A 20,656-nucleotide genomic window follows, 5' to 3' on the forward strand; every position below is an offset into this window, starting at 1 on the left:
AAACAATTTTGTTTCTAAACAAATGATACAGCAATGATTGATTAATTAAGGTACATTGAATAAGCTTTAATCTTTAAGGAGCGCTTGAAAGTTTGGAAAGAAGTGGACAGTCTGACAGCTCGAGGCAGAGAGTTCCAGAGAAAAGCAAGCCCGAGAAGTCTTGTAGATGAGAATGGGCAGAAGTGATGAGAGGAGAAGCGAGGCGAAGATCAGAAGTAGAAAGAAGGTTTCCTGAAGGAGTGTATTTGGAGATCAGAGATGAAATATAGGGAGGGGCTTCATTATTAAGGGTCCTGAATGTGAGTGTTAGTAATCTGAATTTGATTCTAGAGGAGATTGGGAGCCAATGAAGGGACATGCATATGGGAGCAGATGGTATTGAGTTGTGAGATAGATGAGTCTAGCAGCCGCATTTAGAACAGATTGGAGTTGTGAAAGGTGACTTGTTGGAATACCTGCAAGGAGTAGGTTGCAGTAATCAAGGCAGATGATGTTGAGAGACTGAATCAGTGTTTTAGTTGATTCTGAACTGAGATATGGTCATATTCAGCCAATGTTGCGCAGTTAATGTGTTTGAATGTGTGGTGAAAAAGACAGATGTGAGTCTAAGATAACTCCTAGGCAGCATGCCTGTGTCATGGAATGAAATGTGGTGTTGTTTACTTTGAGTGATAACTGTGGGACAGGAGAAGATCTTGAAGGAAATAGGAGTTCTGTTTTTGAAAGGTTCAGTTTCAGGTGGCGCTGTGACATCCAGGAGGAGACAGCAGAGAGACAATCTGTAACTTGGAAAACGACAGAATTAGAAAGATCAGGAGTAGACAAGTAGAGTTGGGTGTCATTAGCATAAAGGCTATAGTCCAAACGACTGAATACGTTTTCCTAGCTATTTTGTATAGAGCGAGAACAGCAGGGGGCCTAGAACAGAGCCTTGAGCAACTCCGACAGAGAAAGGGAAGTAGAAGGGGAAGTATTAGAAGTAGAGTTAGAGAAGGAAACTTTAAAGGAACGGTCAGAAAGCTATCATGCTCAATGACTGGGTGGGCCACAATCATTTTAGCCTTTTTGGTTGGTGTTGCCATAACTTTGGTAAGAATTTCTCTTTACGGACATATTTTAAGTGCTTGATCCTTGACTTAATCACTCCATTCTTGACACACAGCAACCTTCTACATAATGAGCTGTAGCTCAATGGCAGCTGGAGGGCTTCAGGTCTACATCCACAATCTCTCTCTTCTGGGGCTACAGCTTTCCTACTATGCAGTGAGATCCCTTATTTAAAATGAATTATAGATGAAAGGCTTTATCAACTAAGGTAGTACTTTTATGAAATGGGACACAACTGCGTCTACATATTCATGATGCAAGGGTTTCCAGCAATATGACAGTTGGCACACTAACAATAGAGAGGACAGAGGTAGGCATACAGTAAGTTGGAGTGGGATTTTCAGCAATGAATATTTAAAAAAAAAAAGCATTTTTATTCTATTTTAACATTAACTTACTGTATTAGACAAGTGAAAAGTACAATTTATGTAAAATATATGTCTTCTTAAACGGCAAAACCAAAAAGAACAAAAAAAAGTTTCATATGACAGAGTCTGTCCTAACTGATAAATCATTATAGTGTGCCCATATATTATTTCGTAATTTTTTGGCTATATCCATAAAATACTAGCTATATTTAGATTAATTATGGGCATTATATCATATGTAATCATAAAAAAAAAAACACGTAACAGAAAGCTTTATTAGGCAACAAAATCACATGGATTGCTAGGCTGTGACTATAATTATACAGCCACACCCTTTAGCAATCTACCTGATCAGAACATGCATAACCACATGCCTTAGAGAAAAGTAATCCCTATTTTAAATGTCATAGAAAACACAATCTTCACAGGGAAAATTATTGACCATTTCTTTTATTCATGTACATAAATTGATCCAACGAGCAGGGCCGAATGTCAACAGCGGGTGGCCCTAAGCCAATAACACCCCCCCCTCGCGGGCCCACGTGCTGGGGCACTAGGGAGCTGCAGCTGGGCGGCATGCCACCCTTAATATTTTGCCACCCGAGGCCTGGGCCTTTGTTGCTTCTCCACAAACCCGGGCCTGCCAATGAGTAAATATACAAATCAATAGGTCTTTTAAAGGGAGAAGAAATAACTTGACAAGCACAGGGACATATGGTTTTGAAATCCGATCGTATCTGTTGTGTTGATGCATTATGATATTAGGCAAATCACCCCTAGCCCAAACTGTATATTATAATTAAATGTAATTTTAATTAAACCTTTTACAAGCGGATAGTTTGGTCAGTGGTTATTAACATATTTAGGAACAGGAAAGAAATCATTTTATGTTACTTGTACTTTACAGCTCAGGAACTTGCCAATGTCAAGAGTGTGCCAAACTGCTTCCTGTGTAGATGTAGGATTTGGGAAAAATGAAGGAAGACCTCCAACTTCATATGGAACTTTGAGATGACTTTCGGCAGGAACCCGGATGCGGGTTTTCACATCACTTCCAAAATCACTGTATGTGGTTTAGATGCACCAAAGCTGCTATTTCTCCCACTCTACAGGCCGAAGTTACTGACACCAAGAGTTTCACTTTCAATGTCATATTCCATACTAAGGACTCCTCCATTGGCTCAAATGGTGACTCAGGCAGGACCTTTAAGACCAATTGAAGATCCCGTGCTGGGAGACAACCTTTCTTCATTGGTCTCTGATCAGGGCATTAAAGAATCTTTTCACCAACAGTTCTTCTGCCCACATTTTCTACGTTAAAGCTGAGATTGCCTTCACGGTGTTACAATGTATTTTTTTCTCGTGCCCCGAGAGAACAAAAAAATTCTACTGTGGGTGATGGAGACGAAGGGTCCTCCTTTTCTGTGACAAGGTCCACAAACTTTCCCCACACTTTGTAATACTGCTGGGAAGTGCTATTTTTTTTTCTTGACTTCAGAAATAAGTCTATGACTTCATTCTTCAGTGAAAGACGTTTGAATCTCTCCCTCTCAACCACCAGGCCATCAAAAACAGATAAATGTGCCCCTGGATCTGAATGGATCCCTGGAAAATTCTAAATCTGCATTGGCTTCTCTACAGCCAATCTCTGGAGAAGAGAAAACCATGGCCTCATGGGCAAGAAGGAAATTACCTCAATTGCTTCTGCTTGGTCTCCTTTTATCTTCTTCAACACCCTCCAAATTAAAGGACATGGAGGAAAAATATAAATTAAGCCCTCTGTCTAAATTTGTCTTAGGCCATCTATTGCCTCTGCATCCTTGCAGGAGAACCTTGAGAAGAACTGAAGACATTTCCTGTTCTGTCAGGATGCCATTGTATCCATCTCTGGCTGACCCCATTTCTCACAATTTCTCCAAAAATGTCCACTCCACCGGATCTAACTCTGCCCTAATGAGGAAGTCTGCTTTCCAATTTTCTCTCCCTGGGAGATGGATTGCAGTTAACCCTTCCATCCAATTTTCTGCCCACTGAAATAGTGGCTTTACTTCTTCCAGTAGATATTGTACCAGAAAACATGCAGATTTTTTCTTTGAAGATGGAAATAATTTATCTGCGGATGACAATCCCGCAGATTCTGTAGAGAAAGTCAGGGTCTGCCTAACTGCTTTTATCAATGGGTCAATTACCACCAAATCAAATGTGGACTCCTCTTCTGAATCAATTTCCACTTCCTCTGATCCTACTTGAGACAGGACATCTGAACCAGCTGACAAGTCTCGATACTGCCTGTTCCATCACTGAGGCTAAGGACTCTGCAAACAATTGATTTTCCTATGATTAAGAGGTTGTCGATTCCCAAGAGACTTGTCTGTCTTTCTTTGCATCTGAGGCTGCACATAAATAACAACACTGTTACTACTTGATCCATCTGCTCCTGCAATAGTCATCATACTTCACCTTTTCCATTTGGGGTGTGAGGCTTTCCCTGTCATACCAGGTTCCATTGGTGAACTAATCAGAGAGAGTAGACAAAAAAAAATTAATCAGCTTCCTCTCCTTAGTATACACAAACAAGGAATCTTTAGCTGATATATCCAACACATACCTGGAACCGGTGCATAAACTGCTCAGTTTCACCGAGTGGCAAAATGGCACCAACAGAAAGTGTATACTTCTTAAATAGCAGAGGCCGCCTTCTGGATATTTAAATTTTTATCCTGTCTTGACTGCCCCAGTTTATAATAATGGCTCTTGCGGGTCAGGATGACGTTTCCGTCACGGTTATCGCGCTTCCTGCCATCAACCAAGATTGCTGCCCGTGAACTTCCACCGCCGCCCATCTACACCAACATTACCACATACTGCTTCCTGAAAGCATCACACCATCCTCTGGAGCACCTCTCCACGATTGTCTGGCCATCACCTAACCCGCACGGCGGGAGGATACAGTCCACTGTGCCTCAAGTGGCACTACCACTACCACACTCCTCCACAACCACCTGACCTGCAAACAGGAGGAGAGTCCCAGACATGTAAGTTTGCCCTTGCTGACCCCCACAGGGGAGCTTCTTAGGCACTTACCATCATCCAACATCATACTATTGGTAGCCTTGTTTCTTCTTAAACCAGCTATCCTCTCCCTGGGGGGTAGGGGAGGAAGAAGAACTGCAGGAATTAACCCATTGGTGAATGCTGACCATGGGTGACTAGGGGAAAAAAAAATATATAGGGCAGTGCACTCACCCCTAGAAAAAGGCAAAAAAACCCAGGGGCTGCCGCAAAAAAGTAATATCAGCATAAAGAACACAGAGCACTAATGGGACTTAATTTATGTGCAAAGCTTTAATGGTGTAAGTCTACCTTTATCAAGACATCACAAAAACAACAACATTTTTAAATATATTAATAGTAAAAAGATGCAGGTTGAGAGTGTTGCTCCATTAAATAATGGTACCAGTATGGTTGTAACAGATACAGATAAGGCAAATGTGTTAAATCAGTTCTTTTCTTCAGTGTATACAATAGAGGAGTCTGGGTTCACAAGCTCACTTTATAACTGCACGATGGTTCAGCTCAATCTAGTCAGTGGCAGACTCAGGATATGATTCAAAAAGCTTTAATACAAATTAATGTAAACAAGGCTCCAGGGCCTGATGTCATACACCCCGGGGTTCTAAGAGAGCTTAGTTCAGTCTTAGACCAGCCCTTATTTCTGATTTTCTCAGATTCACTGTAATCTGGTATGGTGCCTATAGATTGGAGAAAAGCTGATGCCATTACAATATTTAAAAAGGGATTACGATCTCAGCCTGGCAATTATAGGCCAGTAAACCTGACATCTGTGGTGGGCAAATTATTTGAAGGCTTATTAAGGGATCACATTCAAAATTTTGTCCTAATGAATGGCATTATGAGCAACAATCAGCATGGCTTTATGAAGGATAGGTCATGTCAGACGAATTTGATTGCATTTTATGATGTGGTAAGTAAGATTCTGGACAGTGGGGGGGCAGTAGATGTGAACTATTTGGATTTTGCCAAAGCGTTTGATACTGTGCCCCACAAACGACTGCTTTCTAAACTAAGGTTTGTTGGGCTAAATGAAGTCGTTTGCATGTGGATAGGAAACTGGCTACAGGATCGGGTACAGAGGGTGGTTGTTAATGGGACATTCTCTACTTGGAGTAAGGTTCTTAGTGGGGTCCCCCAGGGCTCAGTATTGGGTCCACTTTTATTTAACTTGTTCATTAACGACTTAGGGGAGGGGGTTTTAAGTAATGTATCAGTGTTTGCAGATGACACAAAATTATCCAGCCCAATTAATTCCATCCAGGATGTGGCATCCTTGCAACATGATCTTGACAAACTGGCAATCTGGGCAGCTAAGTGGCAAATGAGATTCAATGTTGATAAATGTAAAGTCATGCACCTGGGATGTAAAAATATCCAAGCCACTTATACCCTAAATGGGACTGCACTAGGCAAATCCATTATGGAAAAGGACCTTGGAGTCCTTGTAGATGATAAACTTGGCTGTAGCAAGCAATGCCAGTCGGCAGCATCAAGGGCAAATAAGGTCTTGAGCTGTATTAAAAGGGGCATAGAGTCAAGGGAGGAGGGGGTCATTCTTCCACTGTATAGAGCACTTGTAAGGCCCCATCCAGAATATACCGTACAGTTTTGGTCTCCATCACTCAAACAGGACATTATTGTATTAGAGAGGGTACAGAGAAGGGCAACTAAGCTGGTAAAAGGTATTGAAAATCTTAGCTATGAGGAAAGACTGGCCAAATTGGGGATGTTCACGCTGGAGAAGTGGCGCTTAAGGGGTGATATGATGACTATGTATAAATATATAAGGGGATCATATAATAATCTCTCTAATGCTTTATTTACCAGTAGGTCTTTCCAGCTGACACAAGGTCACCCATTCCGATTAGAAGAAAAGAGGTTCCGCCTAAATATTCGGAAGGGGTTTTTTACAGTGAGAGCTGTGAAGATGTGGAATTCTATCCCTGAATCAGTTGTACAGGCTGATACATTAGATAGCTTTAAGAAGGGGTTGGATAGCTTTTTCGCAAGTAGGGGAATACAAGGTTATGGGAAATAGCTCATAGTCCAAGTTGATCCAGGGACTAGTCCGATTGCCATTTTGGAGTCAGGAAGGGATTTTTCCCCCTCTAAGGCAAATTGGAGAGGCTTCAGATGGATTTCTTGCCTTCCTCTGGATCAACTGGCAGATAGGTAGTTAAAAAAAAAAAAAAAAAGGTTGAACTCGATGGACATGTGTCTTTTTTCAACCTTACTTACTATGTTACTATGTTTTTTTATGTCTTGATAAAGGTCCTCTGTGCAGGAACGAAATGTTGAGTTTTGGTTCCAGTGACAATTGTGTGATTGATAATGTGTGAAAGATTTTTTTTATAGAATGCTGCTCGTTGCATATGATCGAACTACTCGCATCAAACCTTTACCCTAATAAATCATTTTTGTTATTGTAGGATGCTGCTTTTTTTTTTTTTAAAGTCACCATAAAGCAGAAAACTATGGAAGACAAGTAGGTTTCCTTGGGAAAAAAAGTCCACTTAACCTACATAGTAACAGTAAATTAGGTTGAAAAAAGACACACATCCACCAAGTTCAACCTTATAACTTTTTTTTGACCTGCCTAACTGCCATTTTCATTATTACAGATACGTACCATCAACAGGTCTAAAACCTATAGGTCCTGGCTGCAGTAGGCTGGGAATATTCTCTGTGTTTTCTGATTCATCATTGGACAGTCCACTGTCTGCCTCATTTTCCAGATTATCTATAGTTTCCTCAAGAAACATCAAACATTCTCGTTCCTCTGCAGAAAGATGATCATAGCTGTCCCCACTCTGAAACAAATGATATAAAGATTATATTCCCTGTACCGCAATGGCAGCCTTGGTAAACTGTTCTATGAAATCAGTTTTCAGTAACACATTTTTAGAAAAGTTGCAGTGAGTTTTTTTTTTTAACTCATAGTGATAAATCTTTGACATACAGATTACCTTTATTCTCAATCTGGCTATAAAAAACGCCAAGATATTGGGGATATGTAATTGCCTTTTGAAAAAGCCACTGGCAAAACGCGCGTCAGGGCAAAGACTTGACTCTTATTTTTTTTTAAATTTATTTTTGTTTGGAGATTTGCGGAAGCAATTTTTTAAAGCAAAAGTGTAAAATAAACATCTTTTTTTAGTTTGTAAAAAAAAAAAAAAAAAAAAAAGAGAACAACCCTTTTTATGCATTCGTTATGAAACAGTGTCCATTTACTTTGATCCTGTAGAAAGCAGAGTGATGAGTCCAGAGGAAACACTTAAAGATAAAATGTAGTTTACGGTGGGGTTGAAGTTCTTCTTTTATCCTATTTTCCTTTCCAAGGTCTGTTGGGTTTGCGGTTTTTTAGTACAGTCTCTTCTAACTAAGATTAGGGAAGATTAAATTTGAGACAGCAGCCCTCCAGTTCCTGACCTTCCTCCCACTTTGTGGTACTCCCAGGGACTAGAAACAAATGAGTTAGATTCTATGGGAGTAACACCACCAACTATCATATCAATTTCCTGGTTATTAACCAAAGAGCGACCCGAGAGACAGATAACTATTTCCACAATTGAATTTTTATACAAATTTTTTATTTTTGAAGCACAGATCACTTTATAAATTCATGAACTGATATATAAGGAAATAGAAAATGAATTGAGCTTCAAAATTAAGGACTAAGCACTTGCACTTTATAATTTATTAAATTATCCTGTCCTTGTTATAAGCAATTGTGGTTATAATTTATTAATTAATTTATAGCCATCTTGAAGCACTTACACTTTGCAACCATAAACTAATTAATTTAATCAAGTGTCAGCAACTAATGGTTACATATTGAACTGTGATATATTTTTAAGGACCAAGCACTTGCACTTTATAACTTGTTACAATTGATGACACTTATACTTGTGATCTGACAACATTAAATGAATTAAGAAGTGGTATATAAAATTTGCAAAATTAATGAATTGGTCTGAAAAGGTTGCCCTTAAGTAACGCTAGGAAATTGTCAGAAGGCGGAGGAGGTGTCTTTTTAAGCAACGACACATTTCAAACAAGGTTCTTTCTCCTTCTCTTCTTTTTAATACAATCTGAATAAACAATCATTGTGTGTTTTAAGAAATTAGGGAGTAATTGGCAGTGTCCGTACTAACTGATACCTTTATTCTCAAGACACAATCCCACAAATGCATAACAGAAGTCAATTTAAAAGGTTACACTAATAATATCAACTAGGCTCAATTTATACATAAAACTATTAAACTTACATTGTTACATTATATAGAGTCACATATTTTTACCTAGTATGCATGCACAGGAACAAGTAAGTTACTCCTTGCATATTCATATTCTCCTTTATATGATCAGATTATACTGGCATATTTTCAAGGTATATCTATTTAGGCAGATTGGCCCAATTCATAGAGCCAAACATAGTGGGCCTATTGAAAACTGCATGGGATTAGTTGGTGATTCAAGGTATGCTGGGTGAATCCAGGGGCAAGGCCTAAAACTGTTCCAAGTAAGAATGCTAAAAGGTATGATAATGAAAACTACTCAGGGAGCATTTTTAGTTCTAGATTTTATTTATGAGCTGCTTTTTTTTAAAAAACTCATTTTTTCACAACTGACTGAATTAAAGCCTGTCTGTGTGTAGTCAACGGTCTATGCTACACAGCAACGTAACTAGATGGGAGTGGGCCCGGGTGCAGGCCGCCACCCCTCCTACCCCAATAAACAAGTACACTATATACTGCATGTTAACCAACCTTAAGAATAGTTTTTTAAATATTGTATTACCTAGAAGTAGTTGAATATTGTGTAGGATCATACGTGTACACAACTACATTTATGGTCTAAAACAGATGGTTGTGCCTAGATACAGAAACAAGTGCTGCGTAAGTATTTAAGAAGTTAGGATCTTAAATTTCAGTTACCAGAATATTTATCCTAAGGCAACTACAGAATGTATTTGCTATCTACAAGCCAAAGTAATTAATTTCATTAGCATGTAATTTCCCATTAAAGTTACAATCATCCCAAATCCAATAAAAGCATACAGGAGACAAAGCCAACTAAATGAATTTACTCTTATTTGTAATCAATAAAGATTGATCTCAATTCTTTATACTTAAGCATTAGAATTTCCATTTGATAAAACAGTAGCACACAGCACTGAAAACACTCAATTAAGACAATCTAATTGCTGGTACTAAATAGTGGTGGTTTTTCTCTACTTCATCAAGGCCCATGCAAAACAGGCAACTAAATTACAGATATCAGCAAAACTTGATAAGACTTCCACTTTGTTAATGGCCTGGATCTGCAGCTTCATCCTATCTGCATTAATTCTTTGCTGCCTTGAACAGACATCTTACTGTGTTGAAATATATTTTTTCAGATTACCTCTCTCTTTATTAAAATTCTTTTTCTCTCGTGGATTGACTTTTCTACCCATCTTTCCATTTATGGCTCCAAATTTTACCAAAAGTTTCCATTTTTATTCGTTCACTTTCTGACCCAGCAGGACATCCTCACATGCCCACCTAGGCAGAATAAAATGATCTGGAGACTATGCGTTCCACTTGTGGATGAACACAATTCAGAGAATTGTGCAGAATTATGACTATTTGTATGGGTCATTGTGATACAATTCTTCTGCCAGTCTGGACAGCACAGGGTCACAAACCTAGGTGTCAGATTTGTCAACATGCATAGTTAAATTAGTTCCTATTAAAGACAAATTTTATAGAGGAAACTATATAGCAAGTGTTGTACTGTCATTCCTAAGTACTTGATCGCAACCAAATCAACCTAACTTCTGTTGTGAGCACAACAGCACACACACGTCACAAAAATGCCTGCCAACTTAACTACACACAAACTATTAAGACTGCTTCACATCGAAAGAGAGCAAGCTTTTTATTATTACATAAAAGGTCCCCATAGACACCAAGGGGTATATTTATCAAAGAGTGAAGTTAATAGTGAAGTTAGTGAAGTTCCGCCACTTCCCATTCATTTCTATTGGGTTTTTAAAGGTGTATTTATCAAAGGGTGAAATTTCACTTTCACCCATTGATAAATACACCTTAAAATCCCATAGAAATGAATGGAGAGCTGCGGAATTTCACTCTAGTGGCGGAACTTCACTCTTTGATAAATATACCCCAAAGATTCTTCTTTGGTGAACGACTGATTTAAGTGCAGTCTGACCAATCCGTCAAATTATCGTGTGGTTAGTGGGATTCGAACAATCGTACATCTTACGATTTTTGTCCAACATCTGTCAGAAAATTGATTGGCGAGGTTTAAAAATCTTTATCGGTCCCAGTGCAATCTATCTAATTTTGCAGGGCCAAGCAGGCAGCAGTTTTGCTGGCAATATCGACTAAAATGGTCTTTTTAGTTGATGGACACATCGTACAATTAAAAGATCATTTCGAGATAATCGTGGTCTCACGATAACGATTGGTTCTTTTAAAAATCTTTACATCTATGGCCAGCTTTATTCATTTGATTGCTTTTAAAAGATGCATTGTACCACTTTTCAAACGTTTAAGTCACATTTTCTGTCCCAGTATCTGGTCTACTCCACACTCTACTAAAAACAGTGTATACTGTACATACATAAAACTTTCCATTACAGGCACACTACATACAGCTATTACAAACAATTTGAGAACTGAATGTCCTATTAGCTGTATACTACACATAAGTGTAATCTAACATGCACAGCTTCAGCATTTAATTGTCATGCAGCTCCGCAATATATACATAGAAAGGCAAAACTACTGTGCCCAATTTACGGATGCTTTTCCCAAATACTTTTGCTGCATGCATTTATCAGTAGACATTAGTCATGACAACAATTTGAAATGTAGCCTCTATATAGCAAATTTGTCCTATTTGTGCTTGGATATTGTTTTAGCATACTTGACATATTCTTTTTATGATCTTGACCTAACTTTTATTGGCCTGAGGTATGTAGTGCATTTTTAATTGGTAATACTAGTCCTCAGATTAGAACAGCAGACAACTAAATTGTTTGCACACATTACTAGCTGATTATATTTAAAGCTGTCTATTTATAACCATTGAGCATCAAATAGGGTGTGGGTATTTGCAGCTATTGACATGAAACAAAGTTGTGAAATTCTTATTATTGGACCATTCTACCTAGCCTTAGATATTCTGAAAAAGCTACTTACCAGAGCAGAATGATTGGAAGAGATGCTCTCCATACTGTCACAACTGCCTGTGCTTCCCACACTGTTTAATACCTCCATTCCTACATTCTGTATTCAGAGATCCTTTTCAGGCATCAACCCATAAATGTTAAAAAAAACTTTTCCGGAATGTAAAGTAAATCTGATATTAGACACTGAAAAACAGAAAATGATGTATAATTTCAGCAGTAAGCAGACACCATAATATACAAAAACAATTTGAAAAAAATAATCATCAATTGTGCTGGTAAGGAAATTTCAAACATTAAGCTTTTTAGGAACAGCAACAAATGGCCTTTACTTGCTGCATAAGAGATTTACCCAGAAATTGCTAGTGACTAATTTTAGTGTAGTTACCCAACTGGGTGGAAGTTTTACCATTAAGGGGCAGTTTTATTAGAATGAGAGTTTAGAGCTTAACACATAAAAACTCACCCAAGATGTATTCATTCCTATGGGATTTTTAGAACCATATTTATCAAATGGGGAGTTCTAACTTTCACTCTCTGATAAATGCGCTTCTAAAAGTCTATAGGAAGGAATATAACTTGGGTGAATTTTTATGTAATAAGCTATAAACTTATGCTTTGATAAATCTGGCCAAAGTCTCACTTACTTGAACACCGTTTGGATGCAAATTTTGAGGATAGCACACAAAAAATTTGACCGATCTACCTCTCTCTACACTACATTTTTTAAACATGCGCACATGGTCTTTATACTTTATAAACACAATAAAGAGATTGAAATCTGGTATAATCAGGTCCAGACCTACAGATTGCATCCCCCCCATCCAACAATATTTTCAGCCTTAAAACATTCATTACCTAAGCATCCCTGTTGTTACTGAAAATTATATTGTAAACTTGTTTGGGCAGGGCCCTCTTTACTTATTGTATCGGCTATTGGTTGTTTTTGTAAGTTAATCTGTATGTTCACTGTATACACTCGTTTATTGCACAGTGGAATATGTTGGTACTTTATAAATACGTGTTATTAATAAATAATGATAATAAATTCAAGTAACAGTTACAACGGAAAAGGGTTAGCAGAGTTAGCAAGCACTTCTGTTTGGTAAAAGAAAAAAAACATTAAAAGTTCTTTTGCACAGACGTCAGTGTCTGACATTTAAATTATTCTTTTCACATCACAGCCATAGAAAACAGCTTCCTGAGGTTGGGTTGTTGACATGGTTTGTACACCTCTGAAATGATCTACTTTCTACTAAAATAGTAATTACAAATTTTCAATGGTTTTAAAGTTATTTGCAACTGTATTAGCAGTTGCTCTTTTTGGGTCTGTATCGCAAAACAATGTAACTGAAGTCAGATCTCTCCAAGTCTTTTAATCAGCGTTGATCAGCTGGCATCAAACATTGTTTTAGGAGTCAGAGCCAGGAATGCAGAAAATGTGGTCAGACATACTGTATACTGTTTTTAATAGCAATAACATTTACAAATCACGTTAACGTCACTTGAAAATTTGAAATGAATGTATATTAGAAAGCTGCAATGTTTCTTTCACGGCACAACAAATTTTTTGGTCGAGGTCTGAAAATGAAGTTGTTAAAGTCATACAAACAGTTATGGTTATATAAACCAATATTATTTTAAAGGTTTTCAATCATTTAGCAATCAGCCTGATATCTGACAAACAGCATTATGTATTTGTTTGTGTTACAGTGTAAAGCCTTCTGAAATCAGAAGCTATTTACATTTCTCATGCTACACACATAGCACTGCCTAAAAACTAAAATGAGAGGCTTTACTCTAACTCAAGGAATCATGGGCAGAGACATGCAAATCACTCCTCGATGTCCCTGTGGTCTTATCAGTGCAAGATATTGGGCACAATTTGTATGAACAAAGTATGAACAAGTATAGCACAGAAGACGGAAGAGCCTTGCATGCCTGAAGAACTGTCTAAGGCATTATTTGCTACTCTGATACTTAAATTTGAATATGCATTTCCTCACTGGAGCTTCACACTAATCTATTAAATGCAAATTTATAATGGCTGGAGAGAGTCTGGGCTCACAAGAGGCCAAAGCAATATATGCGACAAAGTGGCACCCATCAAACTGTTGCTAGAGTACATCTCTAGCACTGATAGATACAGTTTTGCTAGAACATTTCCATCAGAAGAGAAAACAGCATGTGCGATATTAGCCTTTTCACTACTGTGATGGCAGAAACAAAAGGTTTCTGCCACATTCTAGTCATAATTGCTACTGTCATGGAAGCGAAGCCCTAGCAAATCTAAAAGTTCATCCATACTTGCAATGGTCAACTAAAGTGAAAAATGTTAACTGCCCTATCCTGCATTCATTGGTTTTCCCCCTTGTGAAATCTGACTGCAATATTGAGCAACAGATATTTTTCTTTGCTCGGTTTCCACATACATAGGTCAAAGTATTTGCTTTATTCCAGTGAATTGATAAACATTGCACGTTATTTAAACTAGCAATTACATTTTACCTAGAATAGGGCTGTTCACATCAACGTCTACAAGGCTTTTATAGTTACTTATAGACAATTATACATATTAGGGCTTATTTAGGAACCTCATGTGTAAATGAGCCCTAACTGAGTGTATAGTCAGTATAAGTGTGTATATATGTGAACTGGGGTTCCTTTGGAGGGGTTAAACTTAACGGATTTTGGGGGTTTTTTTTCAACCCAGCTTAACTATGTAACTATTAAAGCACAGTTCACACTTTTGGACACAATTCACCATGTTTTTAGTTACAATGCAATTTTGTTTCCCCACAGTTCCATAATAATTGCAGTCATGTTTGCACACAGCCCAGTTGTCCAATACATTAAATCAGGTTCAGTAGCATTTCGGATGCAAGTTTGCCCAGAGTAGAGATTGCTTCATTTTCCCTGCTCAACATTAAAATTACATATGATTCTTTAGGTATTAATCTGCTGCACCTTTTGATGCATTGTAGAAGCCCTGGATTTACTGCCAATGGCACAAATACAGCCAAGGAATGGGTTTAGATGCAAGTAATGAATGGTGTCCATTCAAGCAAAAAATGCATCCATTGTTTTCACAACCACACTTGTCACTGAATTAATAAATGAGCTCTATTGTGTTTAAACTATATGTTTAAACGTTTGGACTATATGTCCAGACTCCTTAAATACTTCATCTACTGTTAATTTATTTGCACAATTCTAAAGGTTTACACATGCATATATCCAATTTCTGCCAATATATTGCACATTCCTAATGTTTACATATTTATTGTGTATTCTGTGTGCCTTTTTGTGATCTGTACTAGCTGGAGCCATGTCGTCTCGTCTCACAGTGTATTCGTATACTGCTGAGATGACAATAAAGTTTACTTTGACTAAAGTCATCGGCATCTCAGACACAGGTCCTGTGTCTAAGAGCAATACTTCTGATTTCAAAATCTCCAGCACTGTTCTTAGGGATGCACCAAATCCACTATTTTAGGATTTGATTGAAACCTTTGTGAAAGATTTGCCGAATACCTAACCGAATCTGAACCCTAATTTGCATATGTAAATTAGGGAAACAAAGGGGAAAGAGAGCCCTGCGCAGTAAAAAAAATGTTGACTTCCTTATTTGTGTGATAATCATGCGACTTTTTTGGATTTGGTTCGGCCAGGCACTTGGTCTTGGCCAAATCTGAATCCTGCTGAAAAAGGCAGAATTTTGGCTGAATCCTGAACCAAATGCCAGATTGTTCTAAATGGTGCAATATCAGTAGGCTTAATATGACATTCTAACCAGGCTGGTTCCACTGGTCATATATTACTTTTGCAGAATGCTTTCATGCATGGAAAGCAGAGCACAAACAAACTTTGTTGATATTGAACCTGGCCAAATAACCAGTCCTAGCCTGGCTGTCATATTTAGCTTTGCACAACTGCAACAGTGTGGTGTGTTTCTGCAATATTCAGAATCAGAAGGGAGGATTAATAGTTAATGATTTATTAATAAATTAACTACTACTTTAAAAGCCTAGATCAGTTATTTCTCGATCAGTTCTTTCTCCTCCTATGCTACTGTGTGTAAAGCACTGGGGAAATGCATTGTACTGTTCTTCATCAGTAACCAGGAGGAAATGTGGTTACTTCTACTTAGCATGTTGCCTTATGTTGAGAAGTTGAACTTTTATAGTAATAAAGTTATTTCCAAAGGTTAGGGAGTGGTTAGTACCTACTGAAGAAAAATACTTGTCTGCAAACACTGCTAATCAGAAAAAGTATTCAGGGTGTTGCCCTTACTAGTGCCAGACTAGCTAGCAGGAATGTTTTGGGTTTTTTGTGGGCAAAGTTACCTACTTACACCTTTATAAATATGCCTCTTGATGCTGTGGCCTATAGTTGCTTGCACCAAACTTTACAGACACAATCTTTGAATTTATGTTACATGAAAACTATAAAGAAGTTGATACATAGAAGAGTATTAACACTTGTAAGTATGCAGTGGGCAATGAAGCAGTTAAAAAAGATCTAGTATCAGTGTGCATACCAGGGACAAGGTGCAGGCTTCTATGGCAGTTAATATTCAACTTTCTCTGTAGTATGTAAATAGTGAAAGTTAAATGTGCTGCCTTCCTCCTGGCAGAGTTTCAAGCAGGAATTTAGTTCTCTTTCTTTAGAAACATGTAAAGGATTTATTCCCTGTTCACACTACTCTTGTTGCCTTGTCAAAAGTTAACATTTGAGACGGACGCTTCCTAAACCATTATTTGGATACATCTTTGGTTTCACACAATGAGATACTGGCTCTGTATGACAGCAACTGATTAAAGAGAAGCATAGAGATTTGAGGAACTTTTATAATATTGTCTACTATCAACCTGGGCAAGCAAATCAGCATATTCCCACTAATAATACTTTGTTGAGCTCTACCAACTTAATAACCTGTGCTCTCTTTGAAAAATATTAGAAATCACCTCAGAGCTGTATAAAATCATTCAGCCTGAGGCCTTGTGCTTAACATGTAATAGAATAAAGCTATAAAACAATGTGAACTGTTAGTATTCTATGTGGTTGAGTGTTGTTGTGTATTTTGTAAGGAAGTATAGGGTAAGCTCTTCATGCTAAGGACAGAACCGGCCATGAGCTCTAGCCCTAGCCCTGCGGGACAGAGCTCTACTGCAGAGTGGTTTTACTTAGAGAAAGACCATTAACAAGTGTGCACATGTTGTGTTGGACAATCGGTCAAAGGTGCCAATCAGCAATTAACATTTACTGGTCTCCTGTAAACTGAAAGTAATGTTTTTATTGGTGCTATGGGTTACTGTATATGGGTAAACTTTCTGCCTTAGTCACTATATTAGTTTATGTTTTACATGTGATGTGTGGATCTGTTACAAACAGTAAAGAAAAAGCTTGGACAAATATGCTCTCAAATCTTTTTTTTTTTCTTAAATAAAACGCATAATGAATTTTAAGGCCATCTTGTTTTATGTACCTTTGTATGTATCTTTGCTGCAATCCTGGGGTGTAAGCATATACATCAGAGCAAATGTTAAGCAGTCCTGAGATTTACAGAGACTGTGTTGAGTTCCTATTGAACTACAATTAAATAGTTAAAATGACTTTGTTTAGCTAGGTAGGTCAGCAATGTGTTCTGTATTAGTTTTTACTTTAATACTAGATAAGGAGTTATTAAAATATGAAAGTCTGCCAGCTGAAAGGGCATTTAAAAATAAGTACCGTACCTGGATCTTAAATGTCTCCTAATGAAAAAGTTTCCAGCAACTTGTATGCTTTATTTTATTATAGCTACCTTTCAAACTTTGGGCATGCTCAGAACAGTTTAAAATCTGTGTAGGCCTGGTACTATGACAGCACGATGTTCGTGTTTGTGGTAGAAAGCATCTGATGCCAGCTTTCCCAAGATGGCAGACATAGTGTTATATAAAAGGGCTGACTTAAAAAAGCTGATAAAAATATTAGAAATGTTTTTTTTGCAACAAGAATAAATTGGAAAGTGGGCATGGCCGGATTTACATAGCGGGGGCCCCTAGGCCCGCTGCCATTCATAGGCCTGGTACTATGACAGCACGCTGTTCGTGTTTGTGGGAGAAAGCATCTGATGCCAGCTTACCCAAGATGGCAGACATATTGTTATATAAAAGGGCTGCCTTAAAAAAGCTGATAAAAATATTAGAATTTTTTTTTTTTGCAACAAGAATAAATTGGAAAGTGGGCATGGCCGGATTTACATAGCGGGGCCCCTAGGCCCGCTGCCATTCATTGCCCTGTCCTTTATTCGCGCAAATTTTCATCATTGGGATCGGAGCAATGGGGATTTGCGTGCAGGAAATGTAAAAAAAACTATTGTATCGCTAGTGTTTCTGAACCAATGTGGGTATGGTTCGGCAGCATGCCGCCCCCTAAAATCCTAGGCCCAGGCCTTGGTGGCCTTTCCACATATCCAAGCCAGAAAGTGGATCCTGAGAAATACAAAGTATAACTACAAGTATACTTTTGCAGAAGAGTGAGCAAATTCCAGCTGGAATACAAAATGTAAAATGTACAAATGTGTCTTTCAAAGCAATGGATTGTGTGGGGACAGACTAAGCCTGTGAGAATTTGTTTATGTGTGAATGCATCCCCACAGCTGCACAGTTTGCTTCCTCTGTTTTCACTCCACTAATGCTTTGCACAAGAAAGAAATGGGGGTAGTCTATTAAAAGTAGTAACCCAAGCAGAATAAGATAATCCGAGAATAATGGGGGAAACACACTCATACATTTACAAATAAGTATAAACTTAATTAATACAGTAAACACAAATGTTTTTAAACTAATTTCACTTGTGTTTGACTGCTATGTGGTAGAGGTATAGGATCAGTTATCCAGAAACTCGTTACACAGAATGCTCCAAATTACGGAATGGCTGTTTCCGATATAATTCCGATATTATAATCAAATAATTAAAATTTTTAAAATTCATTTCCTTGTTCTCTGTAGTAATGGAAGCAAACCCCTATTGGGTTTATTTAATGTTTAATTTTTTTTAGTAGACTAGTAGATAGTTATGAAAGACCCCTTATCCAGAAAACCCCAGTCTCCACCACTGAGAATTTTAACTGACCAAAATGAGAATGTCAATTACCTGCGCTATGTCTGCCATCTTGCTGTTATCTTACATAAGGTTATTATGTCATTCTTTAAATGTCATTGTTTCACACTGTAATCAGACATGGGGATAAAGGATACACTTAAAAGTCTCCTACTCCTGAGAGATGACCTTTCCATAATTAGAAACTTTCTGGATAACAGGTTAACAGATAATGCATCCTATACCTGTAATATCATACAGGTAGGGATCTATTATCTGTGATGCTTATAATCTAGAGCTTTCCGGATAAGGGGTCTTTTCTGTGGATCTCCATACCTTAAGCCTATGAAAAAACATTTAAACATTAAATGAACCCAAAATGACTGTTTTTCCATCAATGTGGATTTATGTAGCTTAGGGTCAAGGTATTGTTTATTATTAAATATTTGCTTAAAATTGACTATGTGCCTGAAATAATATAAACATGAATAAATAGATATTCTGAAATTCAGGAAAGTCTATAACTGTTTATGCTATGGGAGTATACTTCCTTTTATGATTCTAGATGAATGATACCAGATTGAGGCCATAGTTGAGTACATATATACCAACCAATAGGCTGACAACTTGGCCAAGAGTGACAAAGTACTCAACCAAAAACTGCTTGAACATGGCTAACTTTATTCTACACTGCTACTAAAGCAATGTTTTATGTACAGAAAAGCCAATACAGATGCATATGCCTAGACCAATAATCCCCAACCAGTGGCTCATGAGCATCATGTTGCTTTCCAATCCCTCTGATGTTGCTCCCAGCTGTAACGTAACTAGAGTGGGGTGGGCCCTGGCGCGGGACTCGTGGCGCGGGACTTGTGGCTAGTAAAAAAGGTTTGGGATCCCAGTCTAGCCATTTACTCACCTAGACACACCATCTCTCAAGTCTTCTCTTAAAGGGCACCTGTCAGCTGATATAGCCTCCTGTACTCTGGTTGGGAGAAACAATAGTTTTTTTTAACTGCCCCCCCCCCCAGCACTAGGCTTCCTGCATGTTGGGGCACACACATGCTTAAAGAGAGAGTGCTGCAAATTGCTCATTATGCGTATGCATGTGACATCAGATTGTGAGGCACCAACAGATGCCTATTACAACCAAGCATTACACAACATTAAAATAAAGTCATATGTTGCAAAATATTGGCAACGATTGGTAGGCTGAAACAAATACAGGAATGGGACCCCTTATCTGGAAACTCATTATCCAGAAAGCTACACATTACAGGAAAGCCATCTACCATAGAGTGCAGTCACATGACTGGGGCAGTTGGGAAACTGACAACATGTCTAGCCCCATGACAGATTTCAAAATTGAAACAAAATCTGTTTGCTCTTTTGAGAAATGCATTCAATGCAGAATTCTTCTGGAGCAGACAGTACCCCTTTAATGTTTAAAATATTTTTTTAGAAAATGTAAACTATGGTGATCCAAATTACAGAAATATCCCTGGAAACCCCAAGGTCATTCCAGATAATAAATCCTATACCTCTATAGATAACCATGGGGGGGGGGAGTAGATACACATAATTATGAAATAATAGTATTTATTTTAAAAAAAGCATAATTCATACATATATTGAACTGCAACTGTATTCTACATTGTAAGCTCTATTTACTTTTGCATTGGTGATTATTTGTTTGAAACCTGTAAGCTTGCTCTATACACTCTTGTATCACTGCAAAAAACTGGTAGTATGTATGTAAGTAACATATTTCATTGCTTCCAATGGAGAGTCTGTGACTGTGCTTGTGGGATCAGGATAACTC

The 20,656-nt window shown here is 37.9% G+C and overlaps 1 protein-coding gene across 2 annotated transcripts in view; it reads right to left on the reverse strand.

Annotated features, from left to right (window-relative positions):
- Positions 1 to 20,656, reverse strand: part of c1orf116.L (chromosome 1 open reading frame 116 L homeolog) — a 31,304-nt gene that overhangs the window by 9,357 nt on the left and 1,291 nt on the right. For both annotated transcript variants that reach the window (XM_018246563.2, XM_018246562.2), the window contains exons 2-3: positions 11,762 to 11,934; positions 7,180 to 7,360 (exon numbers count right to left, since the gene is read on the reverse strand). In XM_018246563.2, the coding sequence (XP_018102052.1) occupies positions 7,180 to 7,360; positions 11,762 to 11,839 (259 nt within the window). In that variant the 5' untranslated portion in view covers positions 11,840 to 11,934. The remainder of the gene's footprint in view (positions 1 to 7,179; positions 7,361 to 11,761; positions 11,935 to 20,656) is intronic.

The sequence above is a fragment of the Xenopus laevis genome, chromosome 2L (assembly GCF_017654675.1).
Source record: "Xenopus laevis strain J_2021 chromosome 2L, Xenopus_laevis_v10.1, whole genome shotgun sequence".
In the NCBI taxonomy this organism is placed as follows: Eukaryota; Metazoa; Chordata; class Amphibia; order Anura; family Pipidae; genus Xenopus; species Xenopus laevis.